Source organism: Lagenorhynchus albirostris, chromosome 2 (genome assembly GCF_949774975.1).
Source record: "Lagenorhynchus albirostris chromosome 2, mLagAlb1.1, whole genome shotgun sequence".
Lineage (NCBI taxonomy): Eukaryota > Metazoa > Chordata > Mammalia > Artiodactyla > Delphinidae > Lagenorhynchus > Lagenorhynchus albirostris.
Window position 1 is genome coordinate 83,966,694 of NC_083096.1, and position 25,228 is coordinate 83,991,921.

Consider the following 25,228-nt stretch of genomic DNA (forward strand, 5'->3'; position numbering starts at 1 on the left):
CTTGTATTTTATGTTTTTGATGTCACATTTTACATCTTTTTATTTTGTATATCCCTTAACTAATTTTTGTATTTATAGTCATTTTTACTACTTTTACCTTTTAACCTTTATACTAGCTTTATAAGTGATTAATCCACCATTTTTACAACATTAGATTATTCTAACTTTTACTATATGTTTACCTTTACTAGTGAGATTTATACTTTTATATGTTTTCCTGTTATAATTAATACCCTTTTCAGCTTAAAGAAGCTCCCTTAACATGTCTTGTAAGCCAGTTTTGTGATGATGAAATCCTTTAGCTTTTTCTTGTCTAAAGAACTCTTCATCTCTCCTTCAATTCTAAATGACACCTTTACTGGATAAGAGTATTCTTGTTTAGAAGTATTTCTTTCAGCAATTCAAATATATCATGCCACTCCCTTCTGGCCTGCAAAGTTTCTGCTGAAAAATCTGTTGGTAGCCTTATGGAGCTTCCCTTGTACCAACAAATTGTTTTTCTCCTGCTGCTTTTAAATTCTCTCCCTGTCTTTAACTTTTGACATTTTAATTATAATGTGTCTTGGTGTGGGTCGCTTTGGGTTCATCTTATTTAGAACTCCCTGGGCTTCCAGGATCTGGACGTCCATTTCCTTCCACAGGTTAGGGAAGTTTTCAGCCATTATTTCTTCAGATACATTCTCTGCCCTTTCTTCCTTTCTTCTCCTTCTTGGACCTCTATAATGTGAATATTAGTCCACTGGATGTTTTCCTATAAGTCCCTTAAGCCATTGTTGTTTTTGTTTCCTGTTTTTTTCTATTTGCTGCTCTGATTGGGTAGGTTCCACTGTCCTGTCTTTGAGTTTACTGATCCTTTCTTTACTTCGTCTAGTCTGCTGTTGAACCCCCCTAGTGTTTTTTTTCGGTTCAGTTATTGTATTCTTCAGCTCTGTGACTTCTATCTGGTACTTTCTTATATCTCTTTGTTGAGGTTCTCACTGTGCTCATCCATTCTTCTCCCAAGTTTGGTGAACATCTTTATGACCATTATTTTGAACTCTTTTCAGGTAAATCACTTATCTTTATTTCCTTAGGAACTTTTTCTGGGATTTTATCTTGTTCTTTCATTTGGAACATATTCCTCTGTTTCTTCATTTCCCTTGACTTTCTGTTGACTTTTATGTATTAGATAAAACAGCCACCTCTCCCAGTCTTGAAAGAGTGGCCTCGTATAGGAGATGAGCCTTATTGTTCAAACTTTCCCTAGCTCTCGGTTGTCTCTCAAACTTCTGTGATTGCCTAAGCAGTCTATTTTTAGTGGCTTCCAGTAGTTAAAGGTATGCCAAGACCTGTCAGTGTCCCAAAGGAAAGTATCTCAGCACCTAGATTCAGGCTGACTGGAAGCCAGACCCTCAGGCAGCAGATTTTTTTTAAAATTTATTTATTTTTGGCTGCATTGGGTCTTCATTTCTGTGCGTGGGCTTTCTCTAGTTGTGGCAAGCGGGGGCCACTCTTCATCACAGTGCGCGGGCCTCTCACTATCGCGGCCTTTCTTGTTGCGGAGCACAGACTCCAGACGCGCAGGCTCAGTAGTCGTGGCTCACGGGCGTAGTTGCTCTGCGGCATGTGGGATCCTCCCAGACCAGGGCTCGAACCCGTGTCCCCTGCATTAGCAGGCAGATTCTCAACCACTGCGCCACCAGGGAAGCCCCAGGCAGCAGATTTTAAAGTATGCAAATACTATACAGTCCTGTGGGACTACAAACGTGAGTCCCACTGGCCATTAGAGCCAGGCGATGTGGATATGTCCTCTGGGTAGCCGGTGCAAAAATGGGGGTGCTAAATGATTGTATAAGTTCCTTTCTGGGAGAAACCAGTTACCTGGAACAAGGCAGAAGGAGAGCACAAAGACGGCCTCCATCGTCCCTCAAATGCACCTTAGTGGGCTCCTAGATGTGTACCAGACCAGAAGTCTGCTCCTCAGGCTGAAGCTCCAGGATGAGAAAATAGGCCTCTTCCTCAGAGCGACTGGGTGTATATTTCAGTCTGCTGTTTGTGCTGTGCCGTGGGGTGGTCGCCAGCCAAACGCGTTCTCTCTGATTGTCATAGGCCTGTGAAGCTCAAGGATGCAAGCCTTTCTGGCCATGAGAGCCAGGCCATCAAGGAGTGTCCCCTGGGCACCAGACCGAAAACCTGGGGCACCTGTCACCTGCAGAAGCTCCCCTCCAGGAGATACTGATGCTCTGAAGTATGCAGATGGAGAATGTAAAGCCAGCGCCCGTCTCCTGAGATCTCTGGAAAGGATTTCTGTAGGACCTTAGATGTGTGTCTAATTAGCACCCTCAGGCCTCAGCCTATAGGCCTCTTTCATAGGAAGACTGGGCTCCTTGGACTGTTGCCTCATGCCATGCCCTGGAGGTGGTGGCTGTTTAAAAACTCTTTCTCCCTTGGTTAGAGTTTTGTGGGACCCTTGAGCATAAGTCTCAATGGCCACCAGAGCCAGGTGGTCTAAAGGTGTTCCTTGGGTGGCAGCCACAAAAATCAGGGTGTTGGAGGGGAGGGTACAGGTTCCTTCCCGGGAGATACTAGCAAGCTGGCAGAGGAAGAGCGCAGATGGTGCGCTCATCCCTAGGAAGAACCCTGCAGGCCCTTAGGTGTGTGTTAAATTAGATGTCTGCCCTCAGGCTGATGCTTTAAGGCAAGCAAATACGCCTCTTTCACATAAGGTCTGGACGCCTCTCAATCAGCTCCACGCTGTTCTCTGGGGTAAGTGAGTCCAAACATATGAGCCCTTTAAGAGCTGTTTCTCCATTCACTATAGCCTGTGAGTCTTGTGGACACAAGCCCCGTTGGCTTTCCAAGCTAGACGTTTTGCGGGCTTGTCTCTCAGATGCAGGTCTTAAAGTTGGGGTGCCTTTGCTCCTCAGGGAGAAGCTCTGGACTTTAGATTCCTTCCTGATTGTGGGTCATCACACTGAGGGTAGAGTTTACGGCCAGATTGTGTCTCAGCCTTTCCTCTCTGCTTCAATGTGCTTTGCCTGATGTGTAGGAGTTGCTCAGCTAGTTTTTAGGGTTTTTTTTTTTTTTTCAGAGGAAATTGTTCCATATGTAGCTGTAGGTTCGGCATGTCTGTGGGAGGAGGCGAATTCAGGATCTTCCTACGTCGTCCTCTTGAGCCGGAACCCGCCCTTCTCTTTAAATAGGGAGTGTTGGCCACTGTGCTAAGTGCCAACTTCTCTTTTTAAGGCGCTGAACTGAGCACCAGGGATAAAATGGAAAAGAACAGACCAGCTCCCAGACCTCATAGGGCTTATAGGTTAGCAGGCAAAAATGGATGTTAGATTATTACATAATTGAGTAATAAATAGAACTGTGAGTTCTATGAAGCAGCAGAGTACTAATCAGCTACCTAATAGGAGATTCCAACCTAGTTGGAGGGTGGGAAGGGTCTCTTGTGAGATTATTTGAGGCTCAGGACAGGGATTTGAAAGCTCTGGAACCCAGGCAGGTCCGAGGACCTGTGTCTCTTTCAGTGTCTGTGTGTAGATCTCCTCACCTTGTTTACCTCTTGTGTCACTTGCCGTGGTCTCCTAGTCCATTTCTGGCCATCCTAATTCCCTCCGTGACTAAGGGTTATGTCATGAGGGTTAAATGCCACTGACAAACAGTAATTGGTATACATTTAAGTGCTCAATAAATTTGTCTATCAGGAGGAGTTTGGTCATAGAGGGAGATGGTAGATAGATTCAGAAGGGAAATGTGAGAATTCGTTTAGAATGAACAGTTTCGAGGAAGATAACAACTGAAAGGGGTGTCCTCCTTCCCACTCAGCTGCTAGAAAAAGAGGTTTTTTTTTTTTTTTTTTTTGTGGTACAGGGGCCTCTCACTGCTGTGGCCTCTCCCATTGCGGAGCACAGGCTCTGGACGCGCAGGCTCAGCGGCCATGGCTCACGGGCCCAGCCACTCCGTGGCACGTGGGATCTTCCCGGACCGGGGCACGAACCCATGTCCCCTGCATCGGCAGGCGGACTCTCAACCACTGCGCCACCAGGGAAGCCCCATGACTCATTCTTAATACTCTCTGATTTCCAACTTCAGAGTCTTCAGAGATGGAGAGAGACCCTAACTCAGATCTCTGGCAAGCCTGGGCATGGATTTCCTTTGGGTGGTATCAGTTCTGATCCAGAAACAGAGACTCAAGAGATGAGGGTGAAATGTTAAAAATATGGCTGCTTGGGCAGCAGAAAAAAAAAGCCTGGTAAAGAGCATGATTTAATTCATTCAACAAGCACTGATTGTGCCAGATGTTGGGGTGGGTGTGGCCTGATCCACACACTCAGGAACTCTAGTTCCCTGATAAGGGAACAAACCAATCAACAGAGGCCTAGGGGCTAACAGTAAGGTGTGCAAAAACGAGGGCCCATTGAACCTTTCCCAGGGAACAAAGGCCTGAATAGTATCTGCAAAGGTGAGTCGATTAGCCAGGAGAATGCAGGTTGGGCCAAGGTTGGGTTGGAAGGGGAATGCCAAGGGGACTTGTAGGATGGCAGGGGAAGCAGTGTGGAGCACATTTGTACTGCCCAGGAGTTTGGATGGCTGAGCAGAGATGGGTTTCTGTGCTGAGGTCAGGGATGAAGACATGCATTGGTGAGAGGCAGCCAAGGGGAGTTTGGAAGATGGCGTAGGGCAATGGTTCTTAGATTTTGACATGCATCAGAATCACCTGGAAGGCTTATTAAAACAGATCACTCGTTCTCTCCCCAACCCCCAGAGTTTCTGATTCAGGAGGTCTGAATTAGAATGCACTTTCTAGTAAGTTCCCAGGTGGTGCTGACCTAGAAATGACACTTTGAGAGCTGCTGAATTAGAGGAAGGCAGAAAGTAAGGAGACCAGTCAGGAAGCTGTTGCCGATGCCCAGATGTGAAAGGCAGTGGTGGCAGAGAAAAGGATTTATAGTGCCAGCCGCCGTGCTAATCCCTTTGCATATAATCTCACATAATCCTTTTAACAACTCTGAAACACCACCCTTATTCTAGAGTAAGTGAAGCGCAAAGAGACTAAATTCCGTGCCTGTGGTCGACAGGGCCACTGTCCAGGGTGTTAAGACACAAAGCCCAGGCTCTCAGCCACCACACTGGAACCAGCAGTGGCTGGTGACCAGCAGGGTGGCGGGGCCACAGCAAGGTAGGGGAGAGAAGCCTCCCGTGACTTCCAGGGTTCTAAAGTGGCAACAGGGCGACAGATGTCTTTGCCTAGAGCATGTTCATTGTGAGGGACCTCAGACTCGGGTTTGTTACTGGGGTTAAGACTCTATAGGGTGCTGTGCTCTTTCTGAAAAAATACAGATGTCCAGGAGACACCTGGATTTATGGGTCTGGGGCTCAGGAGGGAGGACCAGATTGGAGAGTTGGGAAGCATCATGTAGGTGGTCCGTTGTGAAACCCCAGGAAGAATATGAGGCGGGAGTGGGTGAGGACCTCCCAAGCAGCCAAGGGGCAGGCGGAGATGAGGGGAAAGGTGAGCAGAGGGCAGAGGTGATGTCGGAAGACACGGCGGCTGTTTCAGGAGGCGTGTGATGGAGTCACAGGTGCTGCAGAGGCCAAGGAAGGACCGGGGCGTGCCCAGTGGATTAACAGATCAGTGACGACCTCAACCAGGACAACTTCGGTGGACCAGTGTTAACGGGAGCCGGCAGGAGGCAGAGGGATGAAGAAGTGATGGGCACTCTCCTTAGAAGCTTGTCCATCAAAGGAAGGAGGGTGAGAGCTAAAGCGATAAGGAAGCAGTAAGGATGTTGAAAATGGCAAGAGCTCAGATTATCGACGTGGCCAAAGGGGCAGGTGGTCGAAAGTGTTGGGAGGGCATCACAGAGGGTGACCAAGAGGGCATGACCCTGGGGATGTCTGGAGGGCATTGCAGGGGAGGGGAGGGGGGGAGTCAAGGGGGCTCAGCTGCGTATTTGTGGGGTAGACCGCTTCCATTGTTCTGGAGCAAATTTTAGCTCCTCCGGACGGGGCTGAAGTTAGTGGGTGAATGTAAAGGCGTATGAGGAAGCCCGGGCACTTACTCTTGCTGCGAGTAGGAAGCCTGGAAAAATCTGGCCCTTTGGAAGGCCTGGCTTTGGTGCCAGCTTTGCCTGTTGCTTATCTGCGGCCTCTAGATCAAACGTTTGGCTTGTAAAACTTTTTATTCAAGGGATCGTCAAACAGAGAAAGGGCAGAGGTATTCTGGTGGAAAGACGGCGGGAGGTTCCGCTCTGCCCTTGTCCTGCTCTGCCTTCCCCGCCGTGTTCCCAGAAGTCCAGGGCTGCACAGAGGCCTGGCCAGAAAGCTATCCGGGGTCACCTCCAGAGTCTACGGTCTCAGGCTGCTTCAAATGCCTCTAGGTAGGGAATACCCATGACCTTCATCTGGGGTGTGTTCACTGGTCAGCTGTCAGGCGTGCCAGGGAACAGACGCTCAGGGAGTAGAGGAGAGGCCAGCAAGCCTCAGTCTAAGCACGTGGGGCAGCCTCATTCTTGCTCTCAGAGCTAGGTCCTCAGGGAGGACTCAGGAACCACCGGACCTGAGCCTGAGCTCTCTGTTAGTTCTTAGCTTTATCCTAGGTTCCTTATGTTCGGCTGAACAAGTGTCTCTTTAAAAATGACTTGCCTACAGGCACAGAGATCATCCTGGAAGAAAGTGCCCCGGGAAAGACTGGTGGGTTGGACTAAGGCGGCACAGACCACCTGGCCCTCCCAGTGCCCCTAGCAGGAGAGGCTGGGGGTAATGACTGGCTGGGATGTGGGCGTCAGCCGTTCCCTTCCCATCTGCGCAGCTTGGAAGTGAGCACAAGAGGCATGAGCAATGAATTAAGCTTTTCAGAGAAAAAATACTCGAACCCAATCTACGACCACCTGGCAGGCCATGATCATTGATGCCCGAAGTAAGGACTCCTCATTGCATTGGCCTGAAGCAAGGACAGCCTTCAAGTACAGGTAGTTAACAGCACGCAGGATGGATTACTGAGCGATGGGACTTGAGGGGGCCTTTTACACTCACTCTTTGAAAGCCGGAGGTATACTTGACCTTGAAGTAAACAGATCTTTCACCTTTTTTTCTTAAGTAGCTTCTGGAAAATAAGCACTCTCTGAAATGGAGCCATTCGATGCTAAATTAGGAACTAGTTACGTGGAAGGGAAGCTCTTTGTGATGTCCTAACAGACTGTGCATAATAGGTAGGTTTCTGCTTCTCAGACAGATCTCCGTCTAGAGACACTTGAGGCTGTCGTGGTGGCGGTGATGATCTAAGAGACCACAGGTGGGGCTGTGACCAGGACGGGAAGAGGAGGCCCTCCCCTGAGGGTCTGAAAATCCTTCTCGTGAAGGGTGTGTCCGTCAAGAAGCAGATGTGAAGGCAGCAGGGGGAGTTCCAGCCATACCACCCGCGGTGGCCCACGGGAAAATGGGGAGGTAAGCTCACCTCCTCAGACCACGAAAGCACGGGCAGAAGGTTTCCCCTTAATCTGTGGTCCTTAAACTTGAATGTGCAATCAGAATCACCTGGAGACTTATTAAACAGATTGTGGGTTAGCTTCCGGTTCAGTGGCCCCGGCTTTGCTGTGCTAACAAGTTCCAATGGTGCGGATGAAGCCCCTGGCCAGGGACTCGGGTGCTGGGAACCACGGCTCCAGACCGATCACATAAGACAATCTGGACCATGGAAGTGATGAGGGCATGAGAGCAGTTCCATTATAATAGCCATCTTTATTTGTAAAAATCCAGATATAAAATGTATTCTTTCAGTCTTTCCGAGTTTTCCTTTTTACAAAAACAACAAGGCACATAAAAACCTTCCCCGATGTTGTTCCCACAGACGGATGTTTCTCGGGCAGCCCTCCCCCCTCCCCCCCATATAGCTACATGCTTCATTCCGGGACATCTCGCTTCTTCCCCCACATGCTTCGGTGCTTTCCTACCAGGGTAGAATTCCGAATTCCGAGACTGAAGTACACAAAGAGGGGGTGGGTGGTGGGTGCAGAGTGTGTGGCGTGATGCTCCCCGGCGTGCAGGAGGGGGTCTAGTAGTAGGTCTCCTTCTCTACCCAGCCTGGGGGGGCCACAGAAAGAGAGAGAGATAAGCGACAGTGAGTCTTCCTCCTCGGGAGGGGGCAGAGGGAAAGACAGAAAGAATGGACCTCAGGGGAACAAAGCCAATGGCGGGGTGGGGAGTTTGACCCAAATTCAATCTGGGCCCTCAACTGTATTTATTTAAATGCTTTTAAGAGTAATGCGTTAATTGGAAAGATGGTTTCGATTTCTGACCACGTTTCCACTGCATCCTATTCGGTTTGTATTTGGTCAGTTCTGAAACCTCAACTGAGATCTCCATCCTGAAGATGGGCTGTGACTCAAGTCAGTTTACAGTTGGCTTCCAATGGACTTAGCCAAGCAGACTGACGGTGGAGGAGCCCAAACACTTCAAAGGAAACAAAGCAAAAGCCAGCGGCCCCACAGGCACCCCTCCGCAGCCCGCACCCCCAACTACAAATGCCTGTTCTTACCGCCAGGGCGTCGCCTGATAATGAGCTTTCGGACTTCGTCATACACGAAGATGAGAAGAGAGTAGGGGAAGGCACAGAACCACCAGGTAGGTCTGGAAGTAGAAGCAAGTGACAATTTATACGTGTACGCGCAACTCAAAGGAAAAAGAAACCGTACGCCAGCATGGTGATCATGAACTAATCAGCCTGAAAGGAGAAGCCAAGTACAGTCATGGGTAGCCGGCCGAGCACGGACACAGAACACGTGATGAAAACAGCCCGCTGCTGCGCGCTCAGGGCCCGGAGCGGCAGGAGAAAGCGGACTGCCACCTTCAGTTGGGTTTTCCATGAGAACTGGTTTGTAGGTCAGCTTAGATTTTTTTGTTGTTGACGATTCCAGAGCAACTGGACATTTTCTTTCTTCCGTTTCTAAAGTATTTAAGAAGCTCGCTCAAGTTTATCTGTCTGATGCCCTGGCACCTGAAGATAAAGAACTGCCGGTGTGGGTCACAACCAGTTGAACCATCCCCCGAATGTGGTCTCTGACAGTGGGGCAGTCGGAAATGCGCTGAGTCCCAGACCTGGGGAACGAGAAGCTGAACCCTAGCAGAGATCCGAGGCCTTTGGGGGCCCAGGGGCTGCTGCCACAGCCCCCCCAGCCTGGAAACAGGCTCCCCAGGCGGCCTCCAAAGGAGGCTGACGCTTTCTTGACTACCAGCTTCCCGCAGCAACCAATGGAGCAAGACTGTCCCAAGACAGAGCTCTGGCATCTCCTCCTCCTCTTCCTGTCTCGTGTGTCCTCCACATGCTAGAAGATGACCTCGTTTGACTTGGGGACCCTTGTAACTAACTAAGCCACCTTCCACACTGGGCAGAACCTATTGGGAACAAGTTCTCTAGTCATAGCAAAAGATGCCCTGAGGCACCACCAGCCTGTTGTAGGCTGAGATTTTCCATTTGGGCCTTTTACAGAGCTCTGATCCTCCTGGCCTCCTCTTAACAAACGATGGCCCAAGATGACAGGATTCACCTTGGATAAGACTTGCCCCTGTTTTGTGCCGCTCTGTGCAGGGGGCTGGAGACACAGAGTCAAAACAGATGTCGTGGTCCACGCTCTGAAAATAACAATCTATGCGAGCAGAAGTGACAATAATGGCAAAGGAGGGCTGCTCCTGCACGTGCCCAGGAGGGTGAGCTCACATGGGGACAAGCCCTGAGAAGCCAACCTTGAAGAACGCTCGGGACTGATGGGGTGAGAAGGGAACAGCCTTCCCAAAAATGTGGGCAGAAGAGAAGTACTGAACTCACCTAACATAAGCCTGGATGGGTGTAAGGCTAGGAAGACAGGCTGGCACAGTAACAAGACCCTGGACGCCAGGCTCCCCTTGCACCACACATAGGCAGTCAGGGAAGCCAACAGGGTTTGGTTACTTTTGGGATGAGATCAGGGAGAGGAGGTGAAGGGCAACAGGCTAGTCGAGAGTCCACATGGGTCTGAGCGAGCATGGGAAGACTGATGTTTAGATCAAAAGCTTGACTCGTAGGGTCCCATTTTCTGTGGTTTAGCATATTTTAATAGGTTGCAGCTGCCTAACCTTAACCAGCTGGCAGACACCACAAACGCACTCAATGCTTCAAAACACTACTAGAGTTTGTGGCAAATCCCGTATGTGAAAAGTCAGGTGTCTAAGGCCATGTCTAAGGCCAGTCTGGTTCTGGCCAAAGACTAGTGGTCAGTCTCCTCCGATCCTCCACCCATGATCTCCTAACACTACCCGTGCTCGACTGTAAAGTAAAAGGACCTCGGATCTGCTCCACCATTGTCCTTCGAGAGCAGAAGAGTCAGAGGCCCACAGAGGTGAGGGACTTGCCAGGCGATGCAGTGACTGGGTGGGCCAGTCAAGACTGGAACCTGTGCCCCCAAACTCCAGCATATCCCCCACTGGCCTCAAGACGACGGGGCTGTGGCCATGGCCATGGGGGACCTGAGCGCTCAGTGCAGCTGGTTGGTGAGCAAGCCCAAGGGCCAGAGCCCGGCTGGCCCTAGTGACAGAAAATCCTAAGCACAGTCTGGGGATTTGCTGGTCTGCATTACTGAGTCAGCCTTTCCTCATTTTCCAATCCAGAGGAACTCTTGTACACATCACCCAAGAGTTCCCAAAATAACAGCTACTAACGTGTGTCATGAGAGGAAAAGCCACACTTACTATTTCCCACTTTCTGGAGCTAGAAGAGGATGGACTTACTTGAGGGGATACATCCTCAGGGCAACACCCATTCCAGGGCAGTAGGAAAGGAAAGCAGCAAGGGCCGTCTCTTCGAAGAGGCCAAATATTAAGATCTTGTTCCTAAAAAAACAAGGAGTGGGGAAAAGTTAAAAAACACAAACAGAAGTGTATCTTCTAATGCTACGTGTCAAATGGCAGGTCGATGTCTTTATGTATTATTAGTTGTACTTAGGAACCTGACTGAGGTCAGATGAAAAAACCTAGAAAACATTTTGCTTCCTCAATTTGCTCCACAAATAAGTTTCCAGAAACTCTGCCCTGGGTGTCAGGTGCTGAGCTTTTGGCAAAGGGTTTAGATGTCACCAGACCCCTTCTCTGAGCCAGAACCCCCTGACTGTGCCCTACTCACTTCATCCCCTGCTGGAAGACAGAATTCCTCCTGGTCTTGCAGATGACCAAGTCGGCCCACTGCACCACCACGATGCTGACAAAGAAGGCGGTGTGGCAGGTGAACTCCACGATCTTCCTCTGTTCGTAGGTCTGAAATGCATAAGGCAGACAGATGAGCATGCGTGTCCGGAGGCCATGGGGCCCCACCCCGTGGGGCTGGAGGAGCTCTGTCCAGCACTGGTCAGGAGGGCAGCCCTCACTCACCCACTGCTGCCCGTAGCTATCTTCCACGTCGTTGATCCAGCGGTCATCCCAGTCTACTCGGACGCCCAGCAGGTGAGTCGGGAGGAAGCCGTTCTCAGCCATAATCACAAAGTAAGTGAAGAAGCCCCCCAGGGCCTGGATCATACCTGAGAGGTTGGAAAGACAACTTGAATGCCAGGGCCTGGAGGAAGGTCTTGGTCACTCACAGGCTATGACCGGTGGGACGGACGACCCGGGACACACTCCTCGCTCACACCTGCTCCACTATGAGTCACTTTTTAGAGCTTAAAAGACGGTACCCGGGCCTTGCTCTTAAACACCCATCTCTATTACTCGATCATCTGCTTCTATAAGGGCACGACCCTTGGGGGTAAAAATCCATTTCCCTACATTTTAATTTCTGAAAAGTTATGACTTTCCCTCCCATGTCTCAACATGTTTGCACACCGCCTTTTTCCCAGCCGCCGTGGAGATCATGAAAGCGGCACTTTCTGACCTAATCTTCCTCCTCTCCCCCACTTTCAGGGTCGTTCTCCCCAGGACCCAATCCAATCACTATGCCCTCAACTTCCGGGGGTGGGATTTCATCCCACGCTCTGGACACAGTCTTCCTTCTGCTCAAAATTAGGTCTTTCTGGCCATCAGCCAATTACTTTGTTGTCAGCAACTGTCAAATCAATCTTTTCCACATTTCCATAATGTACTAATCTGTCCCATTTTACCCGAGTGTTCGCAGTGATGTAACCCATTACTCCAGAAGAACAAGTTGCTAATGGTGGCTTCACCAAGTTTTCCTAAAGGCAGAGGATTTAGGATCAAAAGGTATTTTCACTGCCCACCGCCTAGACCACCTGTTAGCTGGTCATGCGCCACTGGTGGAACAGAAATCAAGCACTGGGGGTGGGGAGAGTGGGTGTGCGGAGTAGCCACTTGGCAGTGACCTATTAGCCAAACCTGCAAACTCTGGACAGTGAGTTAGGGTTTGCAGAGTCAAATGAGTGACAGATACTAGGTTTCCCCAGGAAAAGCCGCCTTTGAGTTAATAGTGCAGCTCCCAGGAACTGTGCCTGGCACTGGACAGGCTCTGTGAGCAGGGGCATCCTCAGTCCTAGGGCAGATGAGCTCAGTCGCAGGTGCCCAGTCTAGAGAACTATGGGTTCTTGGCAGACGGCAAAAGATTTATTCTCACTTGGAAAGGAATCTAAAAAAAATCCCCAGTCTCACCCTAGGTCATGGCTCATCCTAGATTTGAAAGTCACCCAACACTTGAAGTCTCAGAAGGCAGACACCACCCCTCCAGATACTTTAACTCCGCCGGCTCACCAATCTGCCCGTAGGCCATGCTGATCAACCGCTCGTTCACGAGTTTGTCCGTCTGGGGGTTTCTGGGCTGTCTCTTCATGATGTCGCTCTCAGCCTGCTCGTAAGCCAGGGAGATGGCAGGAACCTGGGGAGGAGGGGCGAGAAGGGATTTAAAATGATCAGAAACCAGCAAGCTGATGTTGTGAACCTTTTGTTTTAAAATTCTTGCCCTCCCTTTAAAAAATGTTTTTCATGGGCTTCCCTGGTGGCACAGTGGTTGAGAGTCTGCCTGCCGATGCGGGGGACACGGGTTCGTGCCCCGGTCCGGGAAGATCCCACGTGCCGCAGAGCGGCTGGGCCCGTGAGCCACGGCCGCTGAGCCTGCGCGTCCAGAGCCTGTGCTCCGCGACGGGAGAGGCCACGACAGTGAGAGGCCCGCGTACCGCAAAAAAAAAAAAAAAAAAAAAAAAAAAAAGTTTTTCATAACATGAGATATTATGAGTCCCACTTTCAAAAAAAAAAAAGGGGGGGGGCAAAATTATACAAAAGGGAAGATTTCTATCTGCTAAATAGATGTTGTCAGCCGTCTTGAGGAATGATAACACTCAGTCTTTGATGCTGAGGCTGCCACACGTTGGAAATGTCACTACCGAGAATTTCTTTTCCTTACAGGGGCCATGGGGACCCAGAGAGCACAGCGGTGCATGCTAATGCCACACCTTAACACTATGATGTGTGGAAGCCGCGACAGTCACTCACCATGTCTGTTCCCAAGTCGATGCAGAGGATGGTGACAGTCCCCAGGGGTAGTGGAATGTTGGCAATAATAAATATCAGGAAGGGGGTGATCTCTGGAATGTTACTGGTGAGGGTGTAGGCAATGGATTTCTTCAAGTTATCAAAAATCAGACGACCTACGGAAGCAAAAGACTGTTTTTACCATAGAGCTTAATGGGAGGGACCAGACCCTGCACACACCCCTTAAGCGCACAGACACGGACACGGCTCGGCAGCATCTGGGTGAGGTTTTGGTGGTCGCTTTACACGCAGCACTCTCACCTTCCTCTACTCCAGTCACAATTGAGGCAAAGTTGTCATCCAGGAGAATCATGTCGGCAGCTTGCTTGGACACATCTGAGCCAGCAATCCCCATGGCAACCCCGATGTCAGCCTTCTTCAAAGCCGGAGAGTCATTGACACCATCACCAGTTACAGCCACAATGGCGCCCTGCCGGAAAAAGGAGGGATGCGGGTTAGGAATCGTGTAGTCTAGCGATGGGTATAAGGGAGGCGCAGCCTCCAGTCGCCTCTCAAGACAGACACTGCTCCTTTCCCACTGAGGCTCTACAGAGACGCGGAACCGTCTCAGCCAGGAATGCACACAGCCAGAGTCCAGGAGTGACAGCAGATGTGTCCCTCACCTTGTTCACAAGGGCTACTCCAAGTCATGACTTGGGTGAGTGGCGCTTTGGAAAGCCCCCCCACCCCCACCCCCAGGTCTTTCCCAGGTCTGGGATGCGAGTCTCCTGGACAGTCACATCTCCAGTGTACACATTAGGACCCTGCTCTGCTACTCCAGGCGAGTGCCAAAGCTCCAGCCGTGGGCCACAGCGAAGACCTGTGCAGTGGAGTCCCTGTCTCGGCTGAGCCGTGAGCCAGTCACCACCCTTCTCTCTATGCCTGGAGTGTCTCACTGGCACGTGTATACCGAGACCGAGAGAAACTGGCTCGTGTTTCCACCACTGTTGCTTTGTTTTTTGTTTTTACTGGAACTGCCTTCACCGAGGTCAGTGGCGCCTGAAAGAGCCCGGCCCCGGCTGTGCGCTGACCTGTCTCTGGCAGCCTTCCACAATGATGAGCTTCTGCTGCGGAGAGGTCCTGGCAAACACGATCTCCGTGTGGTACTTCAGAATGTCATCCAGCTGCTCGGAAGTCATGTCCTTCAGATCACTCCCATGTACCACGCAGGCCTTGGCATCCCTACCATTAGGACCGAAAGACAAGTCACCTGTCACGTCACCAGCATGGTGCTCATCCCCAAGAAGGAATGTTGCCACACTACGCAGAACACTTCGTAAACACCACGAAGCCAGAGGGAACTGTCCCCATTGTGTATTATCTGTGCAGTGTTTTACAGGTTACAAAGCATTTTCATATATATTATCTCATTCAAGACTCACAATAATCACTGGGCAGGCCTGCCTCTCATCTTCCTTTCCCCATCGTTATAAGACGCATTGAAATAACATAACTAAGTTTTAGGCGGTGACAGAGCTGACGGAAAACCAAACCCAAAGTAGGGTTTGGCTGGGGGTGAGTGGGGGCGGCCCTAAACCTGAACAAAACATTAAAAACAAAGTTGTCTCAAGTTATCTATTCTACTTTATTACCAAAATCTCCCTTTCTGGCCTGAGCTACCTGGACAATGGTGCCTTGCCCATTTTATTTTGTTATTGTGGACCTGAAAATGACAAGGTGCTGGGTGCAGGGCCATATGCGCAGTGGTTAACAGTGTGAACTCAGAAGCTAGACTGCCGAGTGTACTGCGTGACTCGGCCTCAGCCTCCCTGCTCCGCAAGGTGGGAGTATCACCCACCTTCGCAGGTACCGCAGCAAGTGCTTAGAACGGCAGGCACCATCTAAGTGTTGCTTATGGTGACCGCTCTTATTGAAAACCCTCCCTAGGAACAAGGCTGTTTTCTGGCACTGGAGGGGCGTCCCTAACCCAGAGCAAGCCTAGAAGAAAACTGTGTAGAACCACGCTGAAGATGCCCAACTTCCAGCACCTGCACGTTCAAGGCAACAGGGGTCTGACCTTCCTGCCTTACCTGGGGTTCACCTGGCTCACTGGAATGTTGAGGCGGGCAGCGATGTCTTCTACAGTCTCGTTTCCTTCCGAGATTATGCCCACACCTTTGGCAATGGCTTTGGCTGTGATTGGATGGTCTCCGGTGACCATGATGACCTGTGACAAGGAAGAGGACGATTTATTGAACGCAGCTGCCTAGCAAATGACCTTGAGAAGTCTTACGAGTACGCAAGAATAAATGTCAAGGATGATTCGGCTTGTAATATCAAAGGGAAAGAAATGCAAATATAAAACCGATAAACACGAACTAGCCCGAAATATAGACGTGAGTTCACAGAAGACACAAAGCAATACCCAGCTTTTTTCTTGGCGCACAATCACACAGAGTAAACAGTATCTTTGTCCTTTTACACCATCACAGAAAAATACTCAAATTTACTGAAACCAACAACAAAAAAAACGATAAACATCTGATGCTGGTGAGTAAAGGGTCAGCATTCTGAAACTGGCCCAATCTGGAGGGAAAGCAGTAAGTAACAAGAATTCAAATCAGTCACTGCTCTTTCTGACCCCAGATTATATTTAGAATACAGTCGAGGTGGTAGGAGGATAATTTTTACAAAGTTTTCAGGGCAGTAGTACTCATGAGAATGAGAAGGCAGAGAATCAAACAGCCAGCAACAAGACAGACCACACGAACTACACTGAACCATGCTGTATCAGCGCACCTGAACAATACTCTGCAACTTAAGACCAATACAGAGTACACCAAACATTCCTTCCAAAACCAGTTAACTGAAAACACACAACACATGCCAGTCACTGCATGAAGTGTATTAATTTAGAACAAGGCAAATATTTCAAAATAACACTCTATGACATAAATCACAGCAAGATCCTTTTTGACCCACCTCTTAAAGAAATGGAAATAAAAACAAAAATAAACAAATGGGACCTAATAAAACTTAAAAAGCTTTTGCACAGCAAAGGAAATCATAAACAAGACTAAAAGACAACTCTCAGAATGGGAGAAAATATTTGCAAACGAAGCAACTGACAAAGGATTAATCTCCAAAATATACAAGCGGCTCATGCAGCTCGATATCAAAAAAACAAACAATCCAATCCAAAAATGGGCAGAAGACTTAAATAGACATTTCTCCAAAGAAGACATACAGATGGCCAACAAACACATGAAAGGATGAGCAACATCACTAATCACTAGAGACATGCAAATCAAAACTACAGTGAGGTATCACCTCACACCGGTCAGAATGGCCATCATCAGAAAATCTACAAACAATAAATGCTGGAGAGGGTATCGAGAAAAGGGAACCCTCTTGCACTTCTGGTGGGAATGTAAATTGATACAGCCACTATGGAGAACAGTGTGGAGGTTCCTTAAAAAACTACAAATAGAACTACCATACAACCCAGCAATCCCATTACTGGGCATATACCCTGAGAAAACCATAATTCAAAAAAAGAGTCATGTACCAAAATGTTCACTGCAGCTCTATTTACAATAGCCAGGACATGGAAGCAACCTAAGTGCCCATCGACAGATGAATGGATAAAGAAGATGTGGCACATATACACAATGGAATATTACTCAGCCATGAAAAGAAACGAAATTTAGTTATTTGTAGTGAGGTGGATGGACCTAGAGTCTGTCATACAGAGTGAAGTAAGTCAGAAAGAGAAAAACAAATACCGTATGCTAACACATATATATGGAATCTAAAAAAAAAAAAAAAAGGTTCTTCAGAACCTAGGGGCAGGACAGGAATAAAGACACAGACGTAGAGAATGGACTTGAGGACACGGGGAGGGGGAAGGGTAGGCTGAGACGAAGTGGGAGAGTGGCATGGACATATATACACTACCAAACGTAAAACAGACAGCTAGTGGGAAGCAGCTGCATAGCACAGGGACATCAGCTGGGTGCCTTGTGTCCACCTAGAGCGGTGGGATAGGGAGGGTGGGAGGGAGATGCAAGAGGGAGGGGATACGGGGATATACGTATATGTATAGCTGATTCACTTTGTTATACAGCAAAAACTAACACAACACTGTTAAGCAATTATACTCCAATAAAGATGTTAAAGGAAAAAAAAAGTGCCTATGTAACTTTGTTGAATATGTTAGACCATACTACTTTTAAAATAAATTTATTTTATTAAAAAAAAAAAACTTACCAAGTCTTCTGCTCTTTTTAATTTGCTACATTACATTTCCCTTAAAAAGCTGATTTTTTTTTTTTTATTCCCTCTTCTGCAGTTTACACCAACATTTTAATACCAGTTGGTCTTCTCTGGTGGTAACTAAAAAGCTTTGGAGATGAGAAATTGATACTCCAGGTGAGAAACACCAGCTGCCACATGGACCCCACAAGGCAACGTCACTAAGTAGGGTGCCCCGAGCTGCTGAGAGGTGATGCCAAAAAGGGGGGCGGGGCATTACCTTAATTCCAGCACTTCGACATTTGCCCACGGCATCAGGGACGGCAGCCCGTGGTGGGTCGATCATGGAGATGAGCCCCACGAAGCAGAGATTATCAACAGGGAAATTCACATCATCGGTGTCAAACTGGAAGCCTTCGGGAAACTGTTCATCTGGCAGGGAAAGGTGGCAGAAACCTGCAGGAGGGCAGGGAGCCTGTGAGGACTTCTAGTAACAGAGGCAGCAGCAGGACAGCGACTTATTATTCACTTAGTTTGGAAGGTTTTTTAAAGTCTACTTTTATAACCAAGTGAGTTTTATCGATCGTTTATGAATGACACAGAATGCCTAGAAGAAAAACTGTGCAAAAGACAGAATCCATCACTAAGCCTCAGAGGAAGAGGCTTTGTTCAATGTAGAGCAGACTGACTCTGGCACCAGGGTTTCCGGCTCCTAGACCTGCCCACTCGGTTACTGAGACGTGGCACGTCATGTCATTATTTGTCTCCACTTCCGTCTCTGGGAAAAATCAAGGCCACATCTCTGCTCACTGGTCATCTAACCAAAGTATACCGCTGAGCACCCACGTGGGCCATCGTGCCGGCTGCTTTGAGGATAAATGCAGATCAGACACGTTCTGCCCAAGGGGTTTATATCTAGTATTACCGTTCACACAAGAATCATGATATTCAGGATATTTCTTTCGATGTTGTGTGAAGGTTACAGTGTACTTTAAAGTGGTATCAAGTGGAGTTCATATAAGAGAGGCTGCTTCTACTCTGGGGTGGGAGGTGCAGAAACAAAAACCACTTAAGAGCGACCCTTCAGTTGGATAGAGACTTAAGACACCTCAAGTTAGACGAGAGCAGGTAAGAACATGAGTAAGGGACCAGTTCTAAGTTACCCAAACTAAGAACAGAAGAATTACATCAATAACGAATTTTTATCTGTCAACCTACAAGATTATAAATGCCACTTTCTCAATGACACAGTGGGTGAATGTACTTCTAATCCGAGGTGGCTGACAGAGCAGGAAGGACAGGTGGCATCCTGGGCCCCGAGTTTACCGTTCATCTAATTTATGCGCTGGCGGCACAAGTGCCCGTGTAAATTCACAGCCATTCCGTGGCAGTCAGGAAGTGGCTTTATTCTAGATGCCCTAGGGAATTCCTTTTCATTTCGTTAAGTTTACAGATCACGGGCACAGCAACAAAAGCCAGATCATAAAACTCTTTTCCCCTCTTTTTTTGAGCAAACAGAACTGACCAGCACGAGACCAAAGGTCAAAGTCCGAGTCAGAAGCAAACCAGCAGCATTTTGCTGCCCAGTGTCTCCAGCGCTTATTGTTTTCAAAACAACAGGGGGCAAGTAAAGGGAAGTTAACGAGAAACAGAGGTTAACCCAGTAACTTGCAATCGTCTCCCAGACTTGTTTGCGGCCCTGTTGCCAGGCTATCTGCATACCCAGGACGCGCTCTCCAAGACCACCCAGCTCCAGGTAGGCGTTCTGAAAGGCGTCCTTCAGCTCCTCGTCCAGGGGCTGCTCCTTGCCGTGGATGAGGATGGAGCTGCAGCGGTCCAGGATCCTTTCCGGGGCACCTTTCATCACCAGCAGGTGCCGGGGCTCAGCTGTGTTGGGGTTCTTGTGGATGGACAACTGTGAAGGATGGTGGAGATGCAAATGATGGACGGCTGGGCCGGACAGCCCAGGAAGGGAATTTTTTTCTTTTTTTGGCCGCGTCGCGCAGCTTGTGGGATCTTAGTTCCCCGACCAGGGATGGAACCCAGGCCCCTGTTAGTGAAAGGGTGGAGTCCTAACCACTGGACCACCAGGTAAGTCCCTAGTAGTTGTTTTCAAAAATATCCAAGATGCCCTATTTCTGAACTTTGAAGTGTCTCGCACCTTGTAACACACTTTGAATGCTACAGAAGAAACAAACGTGGCGAGGTGCTCATACATCCCTGACACGTGTTCATGTACACGATTTTTCCGAAGAAAATTCAGAAAAGGGACTGGCACACGTGTGTGCACCTGCAGCCCCACCCAGCCCCTCTCCAAACGCCCACACCCACTCCAAGCGACAAGTGAGAATTCAAAAGGGCCCGGACGACGTATTAGAAGAGGCTTCATTTATCCTACTAATACTCAAATAGATTAGGATTTTCTATACGGAGGAGTCAGGGTAAGATGTAAAGTTAAAAGCATTCATAAAGGCTGTGACTCATTCGTTTCTAGAAAGCAGTTCAGCGTGGAAAATTCCAAAAGGGATGATGGATCTTTTTCCAGCGTATGTCCTTCTCGTCTGTCCCCTCGGGCCCCCCACAAGCTCCCCAGACCCTCAGACCTGGTACTTGTTGGTGGAGTTGAAGGGTATCTCAACGATCTTGGTGTATCTCTCTCTCATCTCCTTCACAGAACCGCAGCACAGCTCAATGCACTTCAGGAGCGCGGACTCAGACGCATCGCCTGCAACAGCCCGCTGTGAACAGAGACGCCTCTGTTAGTCACCCTGAAAGCGCTCTACCCAGGCATCCCTGAAAGCCAGAGAAGACTCAGAATGTCTTCCCACCCGTCAGGAGGAGAGGGGAGCTGGCAAGGAGGAGCACAGTTGTGGCGAGTGACCACGGCGTCATAGCCCCTAAACTCCAACCTCCTCCTTGCCAGCCTCCTGGCCTCCCACCCCACCCAGAGGCCCCCCCCAAACCGGCGCAAGGTGTCACCTACGCTTGGGAGAAGCACAACACTCTTCCAGCCTACTCCGGCCTTTTTTTTACCTTCCCTGGGCCTGCTGAGAAGTCTCAAAGCCAACCATTCCCAACCACCTATTTCTAGTTATGAATCTGAAAATACAGAGTGAGAATGTAAATATTTACGGTACCCTTCACTGCCCTGCAATTTAAAAGAGAAAACGCCTTGGGTTCTCAGGACGGAGGGCAAGCTGTCTGTGTCAAGGGCAAAACAGGACTTCACATTCTAAACTAATTCAATTGTGCAGGATTGTCTGGGCCTGAATGATGAGAACTGAAAGCTATTATTAGCTCCAATGGTAATGTAATCAGCCACCATTTTAGTTAATGCATACATGTTCGGTAACACATATATTTTGTGTGATACACTGTAACACTTATATTTTGACATACTAAAAACATTTTCGGCTACAGCAAACTTTTACACAGATAAACATTTTAGAACTCTGGCATGCCAGGCCGCACGTGCAGATAGCAAGTTAATGCTCACTTACAAATATAGTAGCCCTGTTTAACGAGAAATCTGGTGAAGTTTGGTAAGGAGCATGAAATAAGTGGGATCACTTTAATAAAGGCCAGTTACTAAAGCAGAATAGGGCTGCATGCCTTTTTTTTTTTTTTTGATAATGCCACTAATATAACATGGCCCCAACCCCCTGAAATAACTTAGAAATAACATCTCATGCTACCTTTCTGGAACTTTTAAATGAGCAAGACTGGATATTTATGAGTCCCTGTGCTCAAAGACTAGAAAACGATGCAGCTGGCATCTCAAGTTTTATCCCAAGATCAACAACATCCTCCTCAAAACAACATCAATTCAATGCCAAGAGAATCTCCTTTAAAGAATAAAGGAATCCTATCTTCACAACAGAAGCCATCTCGGTTCCGTCGGAGCCACATTCTCTTTGACAACCCAGTTTCGACCCAGAACCACCACAGGCAGCTTTGGGGAGAGGGAGCCGCCCAGAGGGCCCCATGCAGCTCCTCTTGTCCGCAAGGACCTTGTGCAGCTTGTGACCTTTCTGGGACCAAGTCTTTACTGGGCCACACAGAAAAATCTCTCAGTCATTTCAAATTTCATGCAAATTCCACCGGGCTACGCTTAGCTTATTTCTGCAACATTAGTAGCCAGCTAAGAACAAATAAGATAAGAGAAATAACTGAGCTATTTTAAGAAAATAAATGGCTTAAGGGATTGACTGGAATCTGCTGTATCCTAATATGCAAATGCAATTCTTAAGTCACAAAAGTAGCCCTCACTGTCTGCTAGGTTAGGTGATCATCACATAAACTCAAAAGAGGAGTAAAGCTGGATTTTACTAATTAGGTTTTTCACCAGTAAAGATTGCCTCCCACCTCCCCCAACTCCTCTTTGGTCAGTTTTTACTGTATATTCCACTTTTACTGACCTATATTGACCACAGGGTACTGAAAGTGTTTGGGGTCTACAGGCAACACAACTCAAGTTACACATAGCAAAGCAGCCATTCCAAGTGTCCCAATTACTCTACAGCCCCCAAAGGTCACGTGCTCTTCAAACAAAACCCTCAGGTGGTGGTTCTTGGGTGGCATCTGCACACCTCAAAGGCAACCTTAACAGAACTGCTGAGCCGACCTTCAGGATAGGCAGGTTCTCCTGGTTAGCCTGGAACACGGCCCTGTTACAAAGCCCTGCAATTCTGGACAGAGCGAGCCAGGTGGCCGAGGTCTTGTCGAATGAGACACCTGGTGGAAGCAAAAAGAGGAAAATAATGCACTGGCTTTGTACTAAGGGCCCACAGAGATGTGAGGTGACACGTCTCATTTCCCAATGAACAAAACTAGTCAGGTTTTAGGCATTTTCAAACCATGTTTGTACTGACATGCAAACAAAACCCCAAAAGACAAAAAACCTAAACCATCTAAAACCCTGACTCTTTTACCAAATGATAAAAAGCAAGCAAGCAGGTAGGCTCAGGTGTGGGCCGGGCCCTGGTCTTACCACTCTGATTCTCCGTCGTGTCGGCCTCGTGGATCTGATTGTCGAACCACATGTGGGCCACCGTCATCCGGTTCTGGGTCAGGGTTCCGGTTTTGTCTGAGCAGATGGTGGACGTGGACCCCAAGGTCTCCACAGCCTCCAGGTTCTTCACTAAGCAGTTCTTCCTGGCCATGCGCTTGGCGGTCAGGGTCAGGCACACCTAAAGCGTTGGGGCCAGATTACTTCTAACTTGACCAGGCGGCCGTTCCATACTAACTCTGGCGACCCCCTAACATGGGAGAAATTTGCCTAAAACTAAATCTCTCCAAGCTTCCTCTGAAGTTGGAGGAAATAATAATGGTAACGTGTACGTGGGGCTTCCCCCACCCCTCTCCAAAAAGCAGACTATTAAGAAAAGTGAAAATATCCAGGATGTACCAGTCTGTTTTCCCTACTTACCCCCAAGTTCTTCTCCTTTCTGTGCTACACTGTTCTGGATCATGTGATAAAATTCAAGGGAAAAAAAAGTATGCTTCTGGGTTACTATCTTCCGTATAAAAACATGCTGAGGTCTTTTCACTGTCTAACCCTACCAGGTGGCTCTGAAGAAAACCCACATACAAACACATGCAAAAAAAACCTAAGTCGGCAGCCCCCGCAGTCCCTGAGGAAAGGGTAGCGGATGACTCTCACACTCAGGCAGGCCGTCAGAGCGAGCAAGCATCGCCTTCCCCAAGCCTCTTACCGTCACGGTGGCCAGCAAACCTTCTGGCACGTTGGCTACAATGATGCCGATGAGGAAGATGACGGCCTCAAGCCAGGTGTACTCAAGGATCAGAGAAAGGATGAAGAACGACACGCCCAGGAACACGGCCACACCCGTGATGATGTGGATAAAATGTTCAATTTCCGCAGCAATGGGAGTCTGGCCCCCTTCCAGCCCAGAAGCGAGCGTGGCGATTCTGCCCATCACGGTGCGATCCCCCGTGTACACGACAATGCCACGTGCAGTACCTTAAAAGGAGGAGGAGGGGGAATTGTACTAAATTTTACCAATGAAGCCGCAGAACCTGCACAATTACCTGGCCGGGTTTAAAAAAAAAGAGACAGAAACACGCATGTTTTTAAGGGCCAGTTCCTTGGTGGTACACGCCATCTGTTCTAAACTATAGGGACTGTGGCAAAGGGATTTCTCTCCATTAGCAGGACAGCGGCTCCAAACCCCATGCTAGCTTAGCACTGCCAACAGAAGAGGCACGCAGAGGTGGAGGGAAGAGGGAAAAAACAGCCCCGAGGCCTCCTGGGTCTTCCTGCCAGCAAGTCAACTGCTTCTGCTCTGTGCCTAACTGAAGTGGTCAGAAATGGGGCCAATAAGACAAAAAGAGAAATTGTGGCCGTGGGTTTATTTTGGTGGTGGTTGTTAATGCCCAAAATAAATGCCACGCCGTGCTGAAGAGTGCTTGAAAACGGTCTACCTTCAACGCAGTTGGTTGAAAAAAAGGCAATGTTCCGTGTCTCCAGGGGGTTTTCATTGGTGAAATCCGGAGACCTGGTCTGCGGTTCTGATTCTCCAGTGAGTGAGGAGTTATCCACCTGCCCGTGAGAAAAGTAAGACGCGTCACGTGAGCAACACGAGCCTCATCCCGGGCTGCTGGCCCACTCAACTCACTCTGTCCGGAACTGTGGAGACTCTGTTTAAACCTACCTTGCAGCCGTTTGCAGAGATGATTCTGAGATCAGCAGGGATTCGATCCCCTCCTTTCACTTCCACCAGATCCCCAACGACAACTTCTTCTGCATTTATGCTCATTTTTTCACCATTTCGAATCACGAGGGCTTGCTTTTGGAAGGAGAATACAGTTTACACCATTCCATCAGATAAAAACCAATACCAGCAAGAAGGTAGTGTCAAAATTACAAAATGATCTGTAATCCTAATTATCTGAATGTACAGCAAAGATATCAGTCTGTTTACTTATACAAGTTACAAAAGCTTGCTCAAGTTATCTATGAGGCAGTCCGCACTTTGCCATCGTGCTGTGTACATTCAGAGGGAACACACGCACTTTTTGGGGTATAAGAAAAACAGATCTGGTTTTGGGTGTGGGGAGAAGGCATCCCCCTCTCTCTGATGGAGCCACTGCATATTTGGAAAACCTTAACTTCACACCAGCTCACATTCTTGGGGCTGTCAAGTCACCTGATGGGGAAGGACAAAGCGGCAGGTACCTGAGGAACCATGTTTTTGAAGGACTCCATGATCTTTGAGCTTTTAGCTTCTTGATAGTAGGAGAAACACCCAGTTATGATGACGACGGCAGACAGCACCACACCAAGATACAGCTGGGACAGAACAAACAAGTTAGGATGCATGGCTCTTGGTAAAGAATTGGGAACATTCAGTTAATTTTCGACTGAATAAAAACCAGACTTTTAACAGAGATCAAGGTTTCAGAAATACAGAACTCATGTCTTCATGTTTATCTTCCGCGAGACGGTGTACAAGAGTGTCAGAAATAGAGTCACACTGACGCCTGGTCACTAGCTTGACAGACTTTGGGAAATATTCTCCATGAATCAGTT

At 48.4% G+C, this 25,228-nt stretch overlaps 1 protein-coding gene across 1 annotated transcript in view; it reads right to left on the minus strand.

Annotated features, from left to right (window-relative positions):
- Positions 1 to 7,705: 7,705 nt before the first annotated feature.
- ATP1A1 (ATPase Na+/K+ transporting subunit alpha 1) overlaps positions 7,706 to 25,228 on the minus strand; it is a 33,115-nt gene continuing 15,592 nt past the window's right edge. The window contains exons 5-23 of the mRNA XM_060139244.1: positions 24,875 to 24,988; positions 24,351 to 24,485; positions 24,121 to 24,238; positions 23,391 to 23,659; positions 22,667 to 22,865; positions 22,301 to 22,410; positions 20,280 to 20,414; positions 19,399 to 19,591; positions 17,957 to 18,132; positions 15,513 to 15,649; positions 14,514 to 14,664; positions 13,744 to 13,912; positions 13,444 to 13,598; positions 12,706 to 12,829; positions 11,383 to 11,528; positions 11,138 to 11,268; positions 10,747 to 10,848; positions 8,522 to 8,613; positions 7,706 to 8,067 (exon numbers count right to left, since the gene is read on the minus strand). Of these exons, the coding sequence (XP_059995227.1) occupies positions 8,039 to 8,067; positions 8,522 to 8,613; positions 10,747 to 10,848; positions 11,138 to 11,268; positions 11,383 to 11,528; positions 12,706 to 12,829; positions 13,444 to 13,598; positions 13,744 to 13,912; positions 14,514 to 14,664; positions 15,513 to 15,649; positions 17,957 to 18,132; positions 19,399 to 19,591; positions 20,280 to 20,414; positions 22,301 to 22,410; positions 22,667 to 22,865; positions 23,391 to 23,659; positions 24,121 to 24,238; positions 24,351 to 24,485; positions 24,875 to 24,988 (2,685 nt within the window). The 3' untranslated portion in view covers positions 7,706 to 8,038. The remainder of the gene's footprint in view (positions 8,068 to 8,521; positions 8,614 to 10,746; positions 10,849 to 11,137; positions 11,269 to 11,382; positions 11,529 to 12,705; positions 12,830 to 13,443; positions 13,599 to 13,743; positions 13,913 to 14,513; positions 14,665 to 15,512; positions 15,650 to 17,956; positions 18,133 to 19,398; positions 19,592 to 20,279; positions 20,415 to 22,300; positions 22,411 to 22,666; positions 22,866 to 23,390; positions 23,660 to 24,120; positions 24,239 to 24,350; positions 24,486 to 24,874; positions 24,989 to 25,228) is intronic.